The following is a 19,420-nucleotide window of genomic DNA, read 5'->3' as shown; positions in this document are numbered from 1 at the left end:
TGGTTCCATACTTACAATTGTGACTTTGTACTCAGAAGATGGAATTCAGGCCTGGCGGGATTCCAGACTTTTTTCCCTTTAAATATACATGTAGATCTTTTGGAATGATGGATCAAAAAGAAATGTGGAACATTCTGCAATTTAATGTAGGGTTCAAAATATGTCGATTTTTTAAGGAAGGGGAAACATGTGCAATGTTTGTTGATGAATTGATCAAGGTACTGGCTGGCTTCATGGCTGGCCACCTATAAAATTTTACCCATTGCTCATTATACCATGCAGGCACCTGTCATGCCTATTCAAAGATCGCATTAATGATACATGTGTGGTCATGATGTTATCAGCTCAATGCCAGCATTTTAATGAAAATATAAAGTACCACTGGATGACTGAAAAATAGACAATTTGCTGAAAATCCCCACAGATTTCTATGAACAAGTTGTGCAGTCATGTGTATGCGACATGCACTCAGACTAAAGTAAATAATTTATACGATATGTCAATTTAAATAGGATCATTGTTGCTGCATGTAAATTATAGCCTTCTCTCTTTTGGCCGTAATGTGATAAGCCTGGTTTTGTTTCAGTTCTGGTGTTTTATTTATGATGCTTTAGATATTTGTCAATTTAAAAGATACTGATCGGTTAAATTGGCATAATAAATTGTGACAGGACGGCACAAAACCACCAAATAATGCACACAAAATGGACAGTTTTTTTATTTATTTATTTATTTAGTCAGACCCATTTTTTTTACAAATCGTTTTTTTGTATCAGGTTATTATTGGCCATAATTCCTACCAATAACTGCATAGTTTATTATGAATTAAAAATCCAGTAATTTCAATTTTTGGAACCCCTAATGGAAAACTCCTTTGAATGGAGAAACAGGAATGTTTTTTATTCAAATTCATTGTCCGGTTTATCATAAAAGTTGTCTTAAGATAGAGTTACTAGTTGCAATTGGAAAAGATAATATTGAAGTGTGTGTTCATTTCTGTTTTCCACTTCACTTAGTTTATATTCATAATGCTAGAGTTTTGTGAACTATCTCTTACCCAAGATTTTTTAAGCTTTTCTTGAGATTGGAAAAGATTAAATTGAGGTTTGTGTTCATTTTCTGGTGTTCCACTTTGATTAATTTATCGTTACAATTTTATATATTTCTGAACTGTTTCTAACCCAAGATTTTTAAAGCTTTTTTGAGATTGGATTCCTAAGACAACTTTTATGAAATGGCCAACCTGAAATTATGCCTATCAGGCTCGTCTCAATATAAAAAAAGTCTACATAAAAACACCTTTGCCACATAAGGTGCATTGCATGCTTGCCATACATAAGTTGATTTTTTTAATTCCAAATTAATAGATCTAAAAATTTTTTTTGCTGACAGCAACCGGATTGAACAGATGGCTGGATCAGATGTGGTTTCTACAGATTTGTCTGATTCTAAACAGTCTTACTTAGCTGATCATAATTAATGGCTCTCAGCTCAGGAACAGTTTTGATCTTAGATCAGACATTAATCTGGCCTAGACTATAAATTGGTGAGTTTGAAATAATTGTTAATTGTGAAAAGCCATGGTCATAATCCCAAGATTTAAGTCATTTTACATTTGTGCATTCACATGTACTTGCATTTTTATACGAGAACTATAGAGAATTTGGTTCACCTAATTAGTTTTAGATGTAATTATGTATCTAATCCATGATCTCAAAATCCTTTGAATATGTTACAAAATACCTTTGAAGAAAACATAAATATGTGAAAGAGCCTGGAATGTATTAGAACACAGATGAAAATTGGATTACAGGAAAATACCTTTTTAAATTTGAATTTTACAAAATCTCTATTTTGTTCAAGTACAGTTTGAAAGACTAAATCACCGAGACTCACATGGCTTGGATCTTATACACAATAAACCAATCGGAAATGAGATGATCTGGGAAAAATATGGCAAGCTTTCCAAACAACAACAAACAAAAATAAACTGTGTGGTGTGTTAAAATGCCTTAACATCACATATCTGTCCAATTGTGGCAATCAGAGTGATTCTGCTGTAATAGTTTTTTAATCCCCCAAAAGATGAGATACTCCTGCACATGGAATATCTGAATTGTTTTATGTTGATTTATTTCCAGAACTTTGATGAAGTTTGATATACCCCAGCTCTTGGGTAATGTGATAAATAAAATAAGGTACAAAACTGTACTTCTGGATATGTAATCTCCTGGTAACTAGTGAACCAGAAGATGGAAGAATAGTACACATTGTATTGTACTATTTCAGCAGCGTATCGCTAACCAGTGGGTCTGACATTTATGAAATGTGCACTGTTATCTGCACTTTAAAGCTTCAATGAGCAGCTGGCAGTGAAGGTACAATTTGAGCTGTAGCAGCGTGAGATTTTTTTTTATTATTTTTTTTTTAAATGGATTTAACCATTTGGATTTTTGTTGTTAATTAATCCTCAAAGGCATGATGTTTCTGAGCCCAAGAGAAGCACATACATGTATACTTGTATCGCTACAAGCACATTGGCCAGCTAGGGGAAAGTACATCAACTTGTTGTTGATGTGTTGAAGTAAATCACCAAATTCTGAAGAAATGAAACACAACAATGATGACCAGGTTGTCTGTATTTGGCATTTACTTTTTATGAACCCTGAAATGATTGATGTTTCAGACCCAAATGGAAACGGATTTGATGTTTGAATCTCCCAATCTCCATGAGCATGTAGACTACCCTGTTGTAAATTATTGACTGTTGCCTCACTGGAGATGCATAAGGGTCAGAAAGGTTCAATGCATTCATAAACAAATCAGCAAAGTTTAATATAGAGGCAGTAGGATTTGTATGGGGTTAATCCCTAGTCTTACGGCCGAATACGCAGCAGCAAGGTCTTATCGAAAGACCTGGCTCTGGACAAACATTGACACTCTGTGTCAGATGTTCCTGTATGTCAGTCACACAGTCTGCTGACCAATCACACGTAAGATGTTACTGTGGAGGGTGCGCGATTGACCAGTCAGAGCAGTGGAGTGATACACTGTGGGTCCAATCATCAGCCAGTGGTGTCACTAGCACGCACTGGGATTGGACGGGCGTCCCCCTCATGTCACTCAAAAGGCCAGATGTTAGTGGAGGGGGCCTTTTGAGGTGACTTGGTAGGGAACATGTTGGTGGCCAAGAACGGCTGTGGAGGCAAACGTGAGCAAACGGGTTGAGCGGACCCTGGGAGCAAAAATGAGCATTGACCAGTGAACAGCCAAAAACTGCTGATGGTATTTATTCAGATGCTGTTCACTGTAACTGTGGATGTTACAACAGTTTTGGATGGAGGAAATCAAAGAATAAACAGCAAACTGCTGATGTTACTGCAGTTTTGTAACTGAAGATGGAATTTCAGTCGCTGTTTGTGAGAAACTGTTGATGTCATTTACAGTTTCAAATGGAAGAAAATCTGCATTAACAGCACAGGAGCTGCATGTTGATGGTATCACAGCTAGTAAACTGCTGGTGGAATTGCAGTTGTAAAGATGGAAATTGAGTTGCTGTTAATGCTCATGTAACTGTTGGTGTTATTACAGTTGAGAGAAGGATGGCAGTCAGTAATGGACATTATAAGTAAACAGCAAGACAGCCAATTGCAGGTGGAATTGCAGTTGACTAATGATGGAATTTCTGTTGCTGTTTGCAGTTAACTGTTAGCTGGAGAAACAGTAGAATGCCCATACAAGGGAATGTTGACACTCTGAACCCTAAGAAAACAACTGTAGAAAGAGATCTGAAAGATATCCTTGAAAGATCTCTTATGCTGCAGGTCTGTCTTAGGGTGTTTTCTGTCGCAGGACTAATGCATGCTTGCCAAAGGAGATCGTTTAGGCTAGACTGGTCATGGAGAAGCCTGGTGATATGGACCAGAAATACAAACTTGTTGGTGGTATGCTCATAAAAACAAAACAATGTCAGCCTTCCAGGCTAGAAGATGGAACACCAACCTGGAAGATTGATGGTGCTATTGACATGTGTTTTGATTCTCATGAACATTACAAGTCAACTGATGTTACACAATTTTGTTTCGCTGTGTTGAGGACACGCATTAGATCTTGGATGCTTGATGCTCTCTGAAAGCAAGCAGAGTATCACCGTGATGACACTTTCTGTACATTTAGGATTGATGAACTATCCTGGATTGTCAATATCGTAAGGAGGGTATAAATTAAGGTTCATGTACACCCCTCAGAAGGATGTTGATCCAAAATACCACAGATGTTTTACAGGTTTGAGAATACCAAGTATCCTTTTGAGGGCAGAGATGGTGTTAGGTACATGAAGCCCTACGATATCTTCCAAGAAATCAGAAATGCACAAAAGGCACAACTCTTGCAAACTTTAAAGATGGAACTATATAAGGAGCAAGTCACTACATGCACAGTTGGCATTGTGCTGTGAGTGACCTTAGCCCTCAACATTTGTACAAACTAATAATTTCTGGTCACACCTGGTGATGGATAAACTTTCTACCCTACCCCAAGACTATGGCACTGACAAGCAAACAGCTCTAAACTGCAGATGGTACTAGTGACATATTACACTACTGATGGAATTAGAGTGTTCTGATGGTAACTGAAGATGGAATTCAGTGGCTGTTTGCTTCGACTGTTGGTGTTGTTACAGTTGTGCAAGGGAGAAATTCAGATTAAACAGCATAGCTGCTGTTGTTACTGCAGCTTTCACACCTGAAGGTGGAATTCAGTAGCTGTTTGCTTCAACTGTTGGTGTTGTTACAGTTGTGCAAGGGAGCAATTCAGACTAAACAGCATAGCTGCTGTTGTTACTGCAGCTTTCACACCTGAAGGTGGAATTCAGTAGCTGTTTGCTTCAACTGTTGGTGTTGTTACAGTTGTGCAAGGGAGAAATTCAGACTAAACAGCATAGCTGCTGTTGTTACTGCAGCTTTCACACCTGAAGATGGAATTCAGTAGCTGTTTGCTTCAACTGTTGGTGTTGTTACAGTTGTGCAAGGGAGCAATTCAGACTAAACAGCATAGCTGCTGTTGTTACTGCAGCTTTCATACCTGAAGGTGGAATTCAGTAGCTGTTTGCTTCAACTGTTGGTGTTGTTACAGTTGTACAAGGGAGCAATTCAGACTGAACAGCATAGCTGCTGTTGTTACTGCAGCTTTCACACCTGAAGATGGAATTCAGTAGCTGTTTGCTTCGACTGTTGGTGTTGTTACAGTTGTACAAGGGAGCAATTCAGACTAAACAGCATAGCTGCTGTTGTTACTGCAGCTTTCATACCCGAAGGTGGAATTCAGTAGCTGTTTGCTTCAACTGTTGGTGTTGTTACAGTTGTGCAAGGGAGCAATTCAGACTAAACAGCATAGCTACTGTTGTTACTGCAGCTTTCACACCTGAAGATGGAATTCAGTATCTGTTTGCTTCAACTGTTGGTGTTGTTACAGTTGTGCAAGGGAGCAATTCAGACTGAACAGCATAGCTGCTGTTATTACTGCAGCTTTCATACCTGATGATGGAATTCAGTATCTGTTTGCTTCAACTGTTGGTGTTGTTACAGTTGTGCAAGGGAGCAATTCAGACTAAACAGCATAGCTGCTGTTGTTACTGCAGCTTTCACACCTGAAGATGGAATTCAGTATCTGTTTGCTTCAACTGTTGGTGTTGTTACAGTTGTGCAAGGGAGCAATTCAGACTAAACAGCATAGCTGCTGTTGTTACTGCAGCTTTCACACCTGAAGGTGGAATTCAGTAGCTGTTTGCTTCAACTGTTGGTGTTGTTACAGTTGTGCAAGGGAGCAATTCAGACTAAACAGCATAGCTGCTGTTGTTACTGCAGCTTTCATACCTGAAGGTTGAATTTCAGTCGCTGTTTGTGAGAAACTGTTGATGTCATTTACAGTTTCAAATGGAAGGACATCTGCATTAACAGCACAGGAGCTGTTGATGGTATCACAGCTAGTAAACTGCTGGTGGAATTGCAGTTGTAAAGACTGAAATTTAGTTGATGTTAATGCTCATGTAACTGTTGGTGTTGTTACAGTTGAAAGAAGGATGGAAGTCAGAAATGGACATTGAGAAGTAAACAGCAAGCAAAAAGGTCTGATGGTGTTAAAGTAAATATGCAACTGCAGGTGGAATCGCAGTTGAATTATGATGTAATTGTGTTGCTGTTTCCATTCATTATAAACAACCTTAATTTGTATGTGAGTGCATGTTTGATTGTAGGTGTCATAATTGCAAGGGTTAGATCTTGAGAAAATCCTGGTAAGGTGGAACACATCAGAATTTTAACAAGGCAATTCAGGAAGTTGCAATTTCTAACCAAACAAGCACACACATACTCAGTGTGTGCAGTTCCTCTCAAAATAATGTTTAGTGCGGATCCATTATTTTTTTACCAGTTGGGCCTTTTTAAAGGTACAATTACTTTCGGATATTGGAAATTGTTGAAAAAACCCTGAATTAGAAAATTATTTTACAGGATGGAAAATGTTTTATTGAAGATGATGTGTACCCATTAGCCCATCCTGGATCCATATTTTTTGTCACATCCGTAATTAAGGTCCATTGTTTTTAACTAGAACAGAAGTAATACCAAATAGAAGTGGAGCATCTGACTGACAAAGAAAATATATCATTTTATATGACAGATGGTAGTGCAGCTCTAAGTTGATTTTGCTTTTTACAGAATTGCCGTCTGTAATGGGAGATTTTTGAGATGTTGGTTGAGGCAGACATACAAGCCCATTTTACTAGTTCTGAGCAGATGCCAGATGTTCTTGGTATGTATGTGTGGTTCAGAATGTGTTAACAATGGTGATAACAATGACAAAGGACCAGTATGTCTGCTCACACCAGCATCTCAAAAGTCTCCCATTACGGATGTGACTTCAACTAAACATTATTTTGAGAGGAACTGCACATTGTAAAAGAGGGATTTAATCTTGGCGCTGGGTGCAGCCAAGCTGCACCTCAGCAGTCTCCTGGCGCGGAGACTCTCCACCGCCACCAACAGGTGTAAGATGGCCAGGTGTGGCGGAAGGAGTGGTGGATCTGCTCTTCATGCGTTGCTGCTTTTCAAGAGCAGTTGTTGCGTCTCTGATAAGGTGATCTGGACTGTTCAGGAGATCACGGGATGGGTTATTGGAAACCACCCTTGTTTGAGTTGGAATCCTTGAGGCTCTTCCCTGAGTGCTTCTGCCACTTAGACTTCTAGAATCTGGAACACGGTGCCCCATCTGCGATGAATTCAGGAGATCTTGTGATGGTTTGTTTGATGTTGGTGACAATGGACTTGGTGTCCTCTGGGTGGGGAGAATCTTTGAGTCTCTTCCAGCACTCTCAGAAACACCGCCACAGGGACTCCTGGAACCTTGCACGGAGCCACCTGCTTCTGATGCAGACAAGAGATCACTCGATGGGCTGTTGAGGCCTGGTGGCACTTGACTTGGTGTCTTCTTCCCTCTTGGAATCAGTGAGGCTCTCCCTTGGGGACTGCTTGACATCCTAACCTGAGAGGTTGTTCTGTACACACGCTCTGTGTCTGCTCTGATCAGGAGATCACTGTTTGCTCGGTCTGTTGTCCTGTGGGTGGGAGAGCCTTTGCCAAGCGGTATCTGAAGTTGAACACCATTGGCCACATATGAGAGATCTGTTGATGAACTGTTGGACGCTTGCAGCATCAGACTTGGTGTCTTCTTCCCTCTTGGGGTCAGTGAGGCTCTTTCGTGAGAACTGCTTGAAGTCTTCAATTGGGAGGTGGGCCTGAACTTGTCATCTGCTGCAGGAACATCACTTTTTGCTTGGTGTGTAGTAATCGTGGAAGAGCCTTTGCCAAAAGGTAGTTGAGGATGACCTCTGTCTTGTTGGTTTAGGTCATCAGGTACATGTACCTTGGTGTTCCCTATCTTGGGAATCCTTGTTTGAGTGTTTTTCCTGCTTGGACTTTTTCGAGTGCACTGAGACTCACTGGAAAAAGACCTTGTGCTCTGGTTGTCCAAGTGATCCAGAAAGCTACTGGAAGATGTTGATGCTGCTAGCAAGTGTGCACTCAAGACAGGAGTTATGTTATCAGTGGAGGACTGGATGGTTCTTGTTTGCATAATGGAAGATAGGTTGCCATCCAGTGCTCTGTCAGGTGAAGAAACTGTAGGTTGATCAGTTGGTACGTTTTCAGGAGAAAGATGTCCCGATGGCAGAACTCGCAGTTGGTCCCAAAGCTGCTGTTCTTGATTGCTGCTGTTCACAGCAGTAGGATGTTGCTGGAGTTCATCCAAAGGTTGGTTTTCCAGTGATAGTTGGTGTGTGACGCTGATTTCTCTGGTCACCTCGAAGTTGTCACCCATGGCACTTTCATCTGATCCTGGAAAGGATAACTGATCTGTGATGGTGACAGATTCCATCTGATTTGCGACCACTGTACTTGGTCTTGCGTCAGCAAGCATGGCTAAGGATGTCTTTTGACTATGGGCACGGCGGGCAGAGTTGACTCTGCGGGGTGCACCCTCACTTTTGATGGAGACATTACCTTTTCCTGAACGTTTCTGCCGCTTAGTACTCAGCTTGGAAGGGTCCAAACTATCAGCAGATGTGAGAGCAATGTTTGCATCCTTGCTTTCCACAGTAGTGGACTTCTGTTCTTTGCTCTGGATGGATGGGGAAGAGGTTACAGACTGGGGTTCTTGGAATCTGACATGTCCTGGCTTCAGTTTGCCCAATGACTTGGATTCTATTGTGGAGTTGTCACATGATTTTGTTGGATGATTGGTAACACTCGAAGGATCTAGATCTGGGTCTTGCTTCTCAGCAGGCTGACTTTTGGAGTGGCTGCTCCCCTGAAGATGGCTTGTTATGGCGGCACTGACAGAGGTGTTTGGTTTCTGTAGGCCACCTTTGTGAGGGAGGGAAGAGCTCTTTGATGCCTTCAACTTTTCAGCAGGGTTTGCTTTGTTCCTGTTGTTGCTGTTTGTTGCAGAAGTAGAAGACATTTGGGGAATTTTTGATGCCTGAGATTTTTTCGTGGCAGTCTGTTTGCTCTTGCTGCCGACAGCTGTGGAACCGGTAGAGGTGCTGTTTAATTTGGTCTTCCTTGTCTTTGCGTTGGCACACTCCTTACTATCAGCACCCTTTGCTGACTCTTTGAGTTTCAACATCCTGCTTGATGCATTGCGGGCTTTTGGCTCTATAGCAGGTTTCTTCTTGCTAGCAGTGGGAGACTTCTTGTGATTACTCCTTGAATTTTTTGTTTCTTTGGCAGGCTTCTTGGTCTTGTTTGTGCCGGACACCTGATTTTTTGACTTTGCATCTTTGTCTTTTCCACTGGCCTTCTTGTCCTTGTCCTGTTTGTCCTGTTTCTTGTGATCACTTTTTGACTTATTCGTATCCTTGGTGGGCTTCCTGCTATCAGCCAACTTGGTCTTGCTTTTGCTGGAGGCCTGTGTGTCCTTTTCCTTCTCTTTCCCACTGGCTTTCTTGACCTTGTCCAGTTTGTCCTTTTTCCCAAGAAGGGCCGTTCGACTTTTCTGGGATGCAGACTTGATGGCTGTTTTTATCTTGGACACAGCTGATGGTTTCTTTGATGGCTTGTCTTGTTCATTTTCAATCTGGAAAAGCCAGAGCCAGTAAAAAGATGATAATCACAAGGCCCATTTAATTCAGAAAAAGTGATGCATATGCACATGCGTTTGTTGTTTTGCAGAAAGAAACGTAAACATGTGTTAGGGGTTGGTTTCAAATTTAGGTGAAGAAAAAAAAAGGAGAGAATTTGAATTTTATTTGCAGATTTTGCAAGGGGAGATTTTTATTTTCAAAAACGCTGATGTGTTATATATCATGTTGGTTTTACTCACATTGTCAGTTTGAATGGCCATTTCACAAGTCTGAGTGGACATCTCAGAGGTTTGGCGTGCAAGGTTAACGCTTGAATTCTTCAGCCCATTCAATATGATGTTTGTCAGCTTGGCTGGGTCAACTGATGCAGTGCTGGAAATCTGTTGATTAAACAAATACGCTTCATCGAATTTAAGAGTCTTTAGTTACAACTTTATAAATGAATTCTGAATTCTTCCGTGCCAAAACCTGATTGTGTGCAGGCTTTTCACTTTAAACGCCCAAAATTAAAATACTTACCGCATCAGTGGGATTTGAGGCCATTTGCTCAGTAGCGATGGTGGCGAGCAAAATATCAACCATATCAGCAGCCTGCCGATCCAAGCTGTGTTGTTCCTCTTCCTCCTTTGTTTCATCGCAAGACTGTGAAGGCATTGCAGTAACCAATGGACATGTTTAATAATCTCTCAAGTTGGAACAATTTGGAAGTAGCTAATGAAAATTAAAAATGACCAAAGTAACACGTTTTACGAGAACATCCAGTTTGAACCCTTCCTGTCATACACCTGTACCTAAATCTGAAGTACACTGTACCTTTAATCTTACTCCCAAAAGAGTAAAAGCTGACACATGGCTGCTTTTCTCATTAACTGAACAAAAGCTCTAGTTCTTGAAGTTTATAATCCTCAGTAAGTTTATCTTTTCTAGTTGTGCTTAATATTGTCATTCAAAAAAATAACAAGTGCCTCTTCATTTGACTTACCATCTGAACTGCTGTGGTGGTAGAAGCAGTTTGCAGGTCCTCCTGTGTGATACTTGCAAGACAGGCATCCACAAGTTTAGCAGCCTCTATGTCCAGGCTGCTTGTCATCTGCTGCAGTACATCAACAGCCGAAATGTGAACAGGGAGTTTCATTTTTTGCTGTCACCTTGTATCAATGTTATTCTCTAATTAAACTCCTTGTTTCATGTATAGATCTGGGTCTGAGGTGTCTAACAATGTCCATTTATAGAGAAATTTCAATCATTTTCTATAGAGTACCAAAGTGACTACGTCACGCGCACAATTAGTGTGTAAAAGGCATTAGTGCGAGAATCAGCGCGTGAACCAACGCGCGCGTACTCGTTTGCATTCGTTTGCACTGCACTTTCTGGTTCACAGTGACGTCACACTTCGGTACTCTATTCTGTTCAATTTCAGTGTTTTGTTAACTCTAATTGCATTGCCCGGTTAAAGTACATGTATAACGACCCCTAATTTACAATTGACAAGGTCTCTTTCATCATTTGCTGCCAGGTGCTTTTAAAAATACTGTGCACACACACAGGAGATTTTCAAAATTTTCAGTTTTCAAAATTCTTCAACAATTCATCATTTCATTTCAATGGACGTTTAGACCCACACAAATGACTCTTTGGTGGCTACTCTAAGCTGACAGGCAACCTTCATTGACTCCTGAGTATATCTGAGTATATCAGGGCCTGCCGCTCTGTAAAGAGAGCCCAGAATTTCCTTTGTCCCCAGTGAATGTGAGTGGCGTCTTTTCAAACGAGCTGGAATAGCGTGCAGCGGTGCTGTGTCACTCATCAATGGGGCACTGGAGCACTTTGTCCGCGGTGCTAATCTGTGGGCGCGCTATGCCCAAAACAGTGGTATACTGTAAAATTCCCAGCAGCAGGTCTTTTGTTCCGAGCACAGTCTTTTGTTAAACAGACCAGCTCTTTTGTCCCATATCGGGCACCCCAGCTAAACGGGGTTCTCCGGCAGCAAGTGGTTAAGCACATTCTGAAGTCGCTAATACATGTAATCAAAGGGACAGATTTGTAAAATTTGAGCTAAAAGCCATATTAGCTTAGCATAATTGCTTACCATGTCAGCTGTCTCGATGATTGGAGCAGTAGTCCGTCCCTCAGACTGGAAGTCTGCTGTGACTTGGGCCAGGACAGAACTCACAACTTTTGCTGCCTCTTCAACCAGATTGGAAGGTGCCTCTGCTGACATGCCCACAGACTGTGAAGTATTGAAAGCAAGTACTTTCTTTTAACTACATTACATATTAAACTCTTCACCAGGCTTTGTTGAACACTGTTGGTGCCATGTGTGGGATATCACAATATTTATTATTGTGACAGCATGTTTTTCAAGGTTTTGTGCTCTGGACATCATACAGTGTTTCAAATGCCAACTGTATACTACTAAATTTACTATTAAAATCTGTCATGCTGATATTTAAATGGAATTTGACAAGGAACGCACCATGACAGTAACTGTTGTAGAGGTGTCATCTTCGTCACTGTCTTCTCCCTCCAAGCTGGCGAAGACAGCATCAACAAGATAAGCAGCCTCCTGCTCCAAGATGGCTGCCTGCTCTGCAGCGCTAATCTGTGACCATCAGAAAGGTCATGATTATTTTTATGGCATAACACCAAGATTTCATTTGTAGTTTTGCATTGCGTGAGTTTGGTCGACCACACTTGAGGCTAATGTTGAAACATGGAAAATTAGTTTTGGTCAAGTCTTGAATTTAAAGTTGGATATTGCATATAAACTTGGTATATATATGCTACATTTGGGGAGTTGTCTCAATATGCCCTTGGGTTATTTATGCACATCTGTAAGGGCCTCAGGTTGACTTAATATGCTTGATGTTAACGACTTGCCTCATCATCAGCTGCTGTGTTAAGCACTTCCGACTGAGGTGCTTTTTCTTCATCTTTGTCCAGACCGGCAAAGACTGCCTTCACCAAGTTAGCAGCCTCCAGTTCCAGGCTGCTGGAAGAGTCCTGTAGTATACCCAAAAAATTCCAGGGAAAGAGAAGATGGACATGATTAAAACCGACAGATTAACGAATCTGAACGCTTGAAATATTTTAAATGTTTTAAAAGAATACTCTGCTTTTACATTTTATACACTTACTCGCAGATCTACATTTGGTAAGGGTTTTCCAAAAGATTCCTACCTCATCAACAGTCTTGTCATCCTTCCCCTCATCACTGTCTTTGTCATGCTCGTCCTTGTCACCCTCCTTGTCATCTTCCTGGTCATGCTCGTCCTTGTCCTCCCCATCCTTGGTGTCCAGATCTTCCTCCACGTTTGTCCGGCCCGTGCTAGCTTCATTGTCAACCTCAGGGATGACAACGATTGGTGCCTGGAAGTGTAGATCAAGTTTTAAATTTTCTTCAAATTCACCCTTTTTAATGTCATTGTTATCACTGTTATCATCATTACACTGTCATTGCTTCAACACAATTAGCACTGTCAAATGCATTATCACTGCCATACATCACTGCATGTGTTATCACGCTGTCACCATAAATGCAACCTTTATGAGCCAAATGTTATGATCTTCTTGGACAAAAAAAAAATGTGACTGACCTTAATTTGGGGGGTAGAAGTTGGTGGTTCATCCTTGGTGGTGTCCACACAGATGTCGGCTTCACCGACAATGATCAGTCTAGGCTCAACGGATGTGGAGCTGTTAGGACGCTCAGAGGCCAGAGTAGACTGTTTTAAAGGGTAACAATGGCAAGTATTATTAAAGAAGTTTCTGTGAAAAGATTCCTAGAAGCATTGTGCACCCCTTTGTGAGTAAAATGAGAATAAGAGGCAACATTGAAAGACTATTTGCAACATGCTTGTTGTTGAAGAGGCATGGTATATGATAAGCAGCAAGCATGACATAGGGTATCCTTAGCACAAACATTTCTGTGGAGTTGCATTTGGCCTCATGTGTTTGTACACAAAGCCCACATCATGAAGAGTTTATCGTCTTTGCAATTCAACAATACTCAGCAGTGTGTCAAGCATTTCAAAGCACTACAGATAAGAGAATGCAGTGCCATTCTGGTCTCAACATCAATATATTTATTTAGCTAAATGGAGTTCTCACGAAGAACAAGCTATAGCACACTGCATCTGTTACACAATCTGTAATTCTAAATAATGTTCAAAAAAGATTTCAAATAACAAGGAAAAACAGCCTCAAGAAGCAAATGTACCTGGTTGATCCCCAGGATGGCCTTCAGGTCCTCACTCTTGCTCACAGCATCGTCACCGATCACCTCGGCAACTGCATCAGTGATGGCAGCTGCGACAGAAGCATCAGTAGTCATCAATCCTGAGACTGACTTCATCTCCTTCTCTTCCTGTAAAGTTGAAGGATTAAAATCTGAACATCTCTAACCTTGTAAATTTCAGCTGAGGTTGGAGTATTTGGATGCAATGTCTCATTTATTTAAAAAGTTATCCTTTAGGACAACAATATTGCTTTATGAAGAAATATTTAAACACCTTGTTGTGGGTGTTATTTAACATAAAAAATATCATGGCTAAATTGCAGTATTGCATCAATTGCACATTGCAGCTCCTGAAATCTAACTATCCTCAAAGTTTTGCTTTTATGTGAAGAATAACTCAAATCAGACCTTCTGGATTTCCTTAATAGAAGTATGCTCATTGGTCAGGGTTTGCTCGTTGGTGGTGGTGGTGGTACGGGATTGCTCAGGGGTTTGCTCAGGGGTTTGCTCAGGGATTTGCTCGCTGGTAATGGCAGGCAGCTGGACCCCTCCTGCAGAGTCATAGAAAAATGTAGCTTTAATCAAAACACCCTTGGATTGGACATTTCAACAACAATCTTGTGTAAACTTTCACTTTTATCAAGCATTGGAATTCCATGGTTCATTCTCAAAATGAAAATCACTGTTACCAAGTACTGATAAAATAACATTTTTCAACTTCATGTATTAGTGCTGAGAAGTAAACATGGTGCAGGCACCATTTGCACCAGCAGAACAATCGTTAGAAATCTTCATTTGACACTTTTACATACCAAGTCCAGCTACGGCCAGAGCCGCAGCTCTCAGCTCAGCATCTCCCTTAGCCTTGGTCTCAGCCAGGGCCTTTTCCAGCTTGGCCTTAGCCTGCAACGGGAAAGACGAAATAGTGAAGTCAAGACTAGGTTGGAAGCCAAAAGCTGGAATATGGAGATGGGGGGGGTTCAATGTCTCTTGCACCATTTGGAGGTTAGATAAAGGGAAATTAAATTTGTTCAGCTTAGTAATGGAGGTCGCAGAGAGGTTGTCATTTTTTCTAAAGGCTTTGAGAGTTTTAATTCTGGTGTCTTCCTACGCTAAAATATCACTATCGATATATCAGTTACATGTAATTGCTCTTCCCACGGCCACATGGTATAATCTCTTAGTCAAGTACATGTATGCTAGCATTTTTACCAAATGTAGATGTCTTGTCTAGAATAGAATACGGGGGACAAACAAATTGAGTGTAATCTCCTGTAAATTACAAACTGTAATGTGTCGGCATACCTTGATTTGCTTCTTCAAAGCACTCCTAGAAAGTTTCTGTTGCTCCTTGTTGGATCCTAGAAAGTACGTGAGAAAAAATTACCAGACTGTAGTGCTGGCTGATAAATCCTGTGTGCACTGTGCTAACCTGTTGGAGCATTTTCATTGACTGAGTGTGATCACCTGTGACATGTCGACACCCTGAACAGAGACTTCTGCTGCTGGAGCATTTAATAGTACCTAACAAATTCTGACTCACTTGGGACATGCTCAGAGGTGGATCCGGTGGAGGGGACACACACCCCCATTTCACCCTCCATCCCCCTTTTTCACCCAAAAAAATAAATAAATAAAAAAGATAGAACAAAGGGAGGGGGAAGAAAAAGAGGAAGGGACCCAACCCCATAAATATGAAAAAGGTGGGACAAAAATTGATCTGCTTCCGGGCCGGTACTTAACTTCCCTAATTTTGTGGCCGTTACCCTAAATTTTTTAGCTTATGCCCCCCCTTGGAAAATCCTGGATCCACCCCTGACGCTGTATCGGTTTGTTTCCAAACAAATAAAGGTTCCATGGCACTTTTCATCAGCAGGTTTTGAAATTTGGTCAGAGTTTGGACTTAGGTGGTGCACCATTGGCATATTGTCCAAATTTTGTGCTGTGCCTAAGACAAAGTAAGAAAGTCATCAAGAATTTTGCTCTTATTGAATTTTTATCAGTGAAGAGCTTTATTGTTTAGCTTGGTGGTTTTTGGCAAATAGTACAATATTCAGGATTTGATCTAAGGTTAAAGTATCTGCCTGTCCTTTAGGAAATATTAATTTGCCTGTCTCATCCTGGAAAACTTTATGAAACTGATGCCCCTTGGTACTGTCTGAGCCCATGTTTCCATCGTACACAGTGTTTTGGATGGAAACGTACACATTTTTTCCAGTGTTACAAAAATTCGTCAAATATAACAGGGTTTGTTCTTAACCCTAAAACTACCTGCTTTGAATAATTTTTTCCTGTCCTTGGGACCGGTGGCTAAAGATTAGACAATATTTTTGTTCAAAGAGTAACATTAAATATTAAGTACCATTGATTCCAACCAAGCTGGTGCTTCCACTTCATTTAATTTCAATCATATTCACACATCAAGGGTAGATTAAGAGGGGCAAAAGTGATGGCACATAATCCTCATGAACTCAATTTTTTCCCCACAAGAATTTAAGATTTTTTTCCTTCCGGTATTCTGGTTGCCCCTGAAAAACCTTAAATTGCCAAACAAAGCATCAGTATAGGCCTAGACCCTGTGCGAAAAAATGTTTAGTCCCTTTAACAGGCCCTGAATCCCACGCAGTGTATCATGCTGCACACTTAGGGCCTACATGTAACAAAAAATTGCCAGCATGAGTCCCATTGATCCCTTGTTTTCCCTACCAAACTCCTGTTAGGCCTACCTCCCTGTCTCTCTAACATAAGCAAGGCCCACACACTTCTTACATTTTGATAATTCTATCACTGTGTGAGGGATGCATCAACTCGGGATAACTTCATGACTTGTGATATCTTAGTTATAACTTCCCATGACTCTGCTTGCATGCAACCAGACAATGTGTCATTACATAGTCATAGGCCTTGATGCAGACAAGGAGCGCAACTCCACATCACTACGATACAAGTGGGATCTTCTAATGGTTGCTTCAGTATATTATTTTATTGGACGTACAAGTACAATGACAACATTCTGGAAACACAGATACAGAGAGGGGGCTTAAATAGGAATCTATTACTCAAATCAATAAGTTTCAAACTATTCGCTTTCTCCAGTGAAAAAATTAACACAAATTTGCATTCTACTGGAATATGTTCAACTACACCCGATACAACTGAACTAGTCACTAAACCAAATATCGCTGTACTTAGAATGAAGCTAAAACTAGGATTAGTGGGTCGGTCATGAATAAAACAAACAGAAGGCAGAGTGATATCAAACCACCGACGTGAGAAAATTGAGTCAAATTCATCTAATGTATCGAATGCACAAACCAGGAATAAATATTCTATGGATAGCCAGACTAAGAGATATCTAGTAAATTGAAAGCAAATCTACATGTATTTCTACATTCGCAATTACTAATGCAATCTTATCGTAACGTACATTTAATCTGTATAATTCCAATCTTAAATAAAGCATTCCTTTAAATTGTTCTACAAATGTATTTACTTGAAGGTTTTTTTTTCCCAGGCTTGTACCATAATACACAGGATATGACGGAATGATTAAAAAAATACAAAGAATTTCATTGTAATGCTTCTGCACGCTGTTACGCAACAGTCCGGCTGTTATTTAAACCAACCCTTATGTCATTACATTTAGCCTTAGCTTTGTATGGAATATCACATCCCTAACTTAGTCTTAAAGTAAGACACCATAAAAGCACCATGGTGGGCACGCTGACCCAGGTGTGGGCCCAACTAACTTAAGTCAAGCACATCAAATTTGTTCCGAATTTTTTCCCCCAAATTTCAATAACATGAACAATAGCCCTCGGCCTATTCTGAGTCTATCACAAATACTAGGCCTACTAATGTGTTAAATATCACCACTTTCAAAATAACCAGTCCCTGGGCCCCAGGTACTCCCAACACCTACATGACTTAATATTTTGGGTACGAAATTTATTTTGATAAACAACTTTTTCTGCTGTTGCAAATTGCTTTTCTCCTCCTACACAGGTATGCACAATGGTTAACCCTTTGTGTACGTGAACAGATTGCTTAGCAATGTCTATGCACAATGGTTAACCCTTTGTGTACGTGTACAAATTGCTTAGCAACGACAATGGCATCAACTGTTTTTTCACCAGACATAACACTCAACATACAGGGCTTAAGCCTACGTCCGAAGTTCACGCATGTTAAAATCAACTTCGAAAAATTAATTCATGAAGCAAAAGGAACTTACGTTGAGCACGGCGCTTTCTCTTCTTGGACTGTGGACAGCCCATGTTTGAGCCGACGTGATCTTAATATCAGCTGCAAAATTTCCGAATTTCTTGTAACAAACTGACTGCAGTAAAGACGGAGAAACACAAAGGCACGTCCACTTGTCATAAATCCAAAACCGTTTCTGAAGGCCGCGACCAACACGGTACCCTACAAGACTTCTGATTGGTTGAAAGTTAGTCACGCCTTATACATAATTCATATAATAATGTTTCGCTAGTTTCCAAGGTTTTGCTCGTTCGTCAAGTTGCTGATTTACAAAAATTACAAATTTGTAATTTTGTCTTTTTTCAAAAGGTTATGGTAAAGTTTCATCCAATATATATTATTATTATTTTTGAACTACTAATTCTTTTCAGGTTTTGAGGAATAGCCTTTTTAAAAGTCATTTTCTAAAACAAGATTTGGAAAGAGTGCGCGCCTGACAACAAGATGCAAACAAAGGAAGTAGCTCGCTCATGTTTTTTTTTACTAAGGAAGAGGGCGAGTGTACGCGTGCGTGTAGAGAACAGTGGGCGTGGCTCTGTCGCTATACCAATCCAAATATCCCCGATTACTGCCGCGGGCTAGCTGCAGCTGTCACCCAAGTTAAAGTCGAACCATAGATCTAGAGGAGCTCCTCCAGGTCTATGGTCGAACGTACTATTTATTTACCATACTAAGTATGAGTAAACGTTTCAACTATAATTAATCTAATCCTGAGATATCGCTCTTCCGATGTCATGACATGAATCCAAATAGTGACTGAAATCTTTTCAGTTTCAAACCTAATTCTGTTTTAAAACGAACATCTCTCCGGTTCATTCACCTCATGATTTATGTCTAATTTATGTCATAAGTTTCAAACTTAAATAATTTGCCTCTTTAATGACAGCAGTACAAACGCTAAAAGAAATATTCAATAGAATGTGTTTGAAGTTTTTCACAAAGGCTCATCTTTGTCCATCCGTGGAAAACCATATGAAAAAAAAAGTTAAAATGGACTGGCTGCTCAGTCCTCAGGGAATTCGCAATTTCCCACGACGCCGTCTTCCTCTTTTAAAGATTAGGTCCTAAATGTTTTCTAAGTTGGTTAGCAAATGAGTTTGATCACGTAAATGTACAGATTTTGTTCTGGTTGACAACTCACAAAATAAAAGTTTACACAAAGAGGCCCAACTGTCAACAATTTTTATTACATGAAGACATCAAGCTGGAGAAACACTTTGGAACGTGTGTGTGTGTGGGGGGGGGCAGACACATAGAGAGAAAAACAGATATAAAAAAAAATC

General features: G+C 40.4%; 1 protein-coding gene across 2 annotated transcripts; it reads right to left on the bottom strand.

Annotated features, from left to right (window-relative positions):
* Positions 1–532: 532 nt before the first annotated feature.
* On the bottom strand, positions 533–18,279 carry LOC110990044 (uncharacterized). Of its 2 annotated transcripts, none has more exons than XM_022254827.2 (14): positions 18,109–18,279; positions 15,180–15,235; positions 14,687–14,777; positions 14,283–14,425; positions 13,857–14,003; positions 13,234–13,362; positions 12,818–13,006; positions 12,518–12,640; positions 12,114–12,239; positions 11,727–11,867; positions 10,620–10,730; positions 10,157–10,279; positions 9,877–10,017; positions 533–9,630 (listed from the first exon to the last, which is right to left on the bottom strand). In XM_022254827.2, the coding sequence occupies exons 1-14, from the start codon at positions 18,149–18,151 to the stop codon at positions 6,967–6,969; spliced, it is 4,227 nt and encodes a 1,408-aa protein (XP_022110519.2). In that variant the 5' UTR covers positions 18,152–18,279; the 3' UTR covers positions 533–6,966. The 2 variants fall into 2 exon arrangements, with proteins under 2 accessions (XP_022110519.2, XP_086997569.1); XM_087141443.1 differs by having other exon boundaries at positions 10,620–10,727.
* Positions 18,280–19,420: the final 1,141 nt, after the last annotated feature.

The sequence above is a fragment of the Acanthaster planci genome, linkage group LG09 (assembly GCF_054643075.1).
Source record: "Acanthaster planci isolate LZ-2023a linkage group LG09, COTS_SCS, whole genome shotgun sequence".
NCBI classification, from domain to species: domain Eukaryota; kingdom Metazoa; phylum Echinodermata; class Asteroidea; order Valvatida; family Acanthasteridae; genus Acanthaster; species Acanthaster planci.
The sequence above is the reverse complement of the archived record's forward strand: the minus strand, read 5'-3'. Positions and strand labels throughout refer to the sequence as shown.

Excerpts from the sequence above, each read along its gene's own strand:
- LOC110990044 (XM_022254827.2), bottom strand. The coding sequence starts at position 18,151 with ATGGGCTGTCCACAGTCCAAGAAGAGAAAGCGCCGTGCTCAAC. Across the intron at positions 14,004-14,282 it reads CTATTAAGGAAATCCAGAAG|GAAGAGAAGGAGATGAAGTC; the intron begins GTCTGATTTGAG and ends TCAACTTTACAG. Across the intron at positions 12,641-12,817 it reads ATGACAAGACTGTTGATGAG|GACTCTTCCAGCAGCCTGGA; the intron begins GTAGGAATCTTT and ends GGTATACTACAG.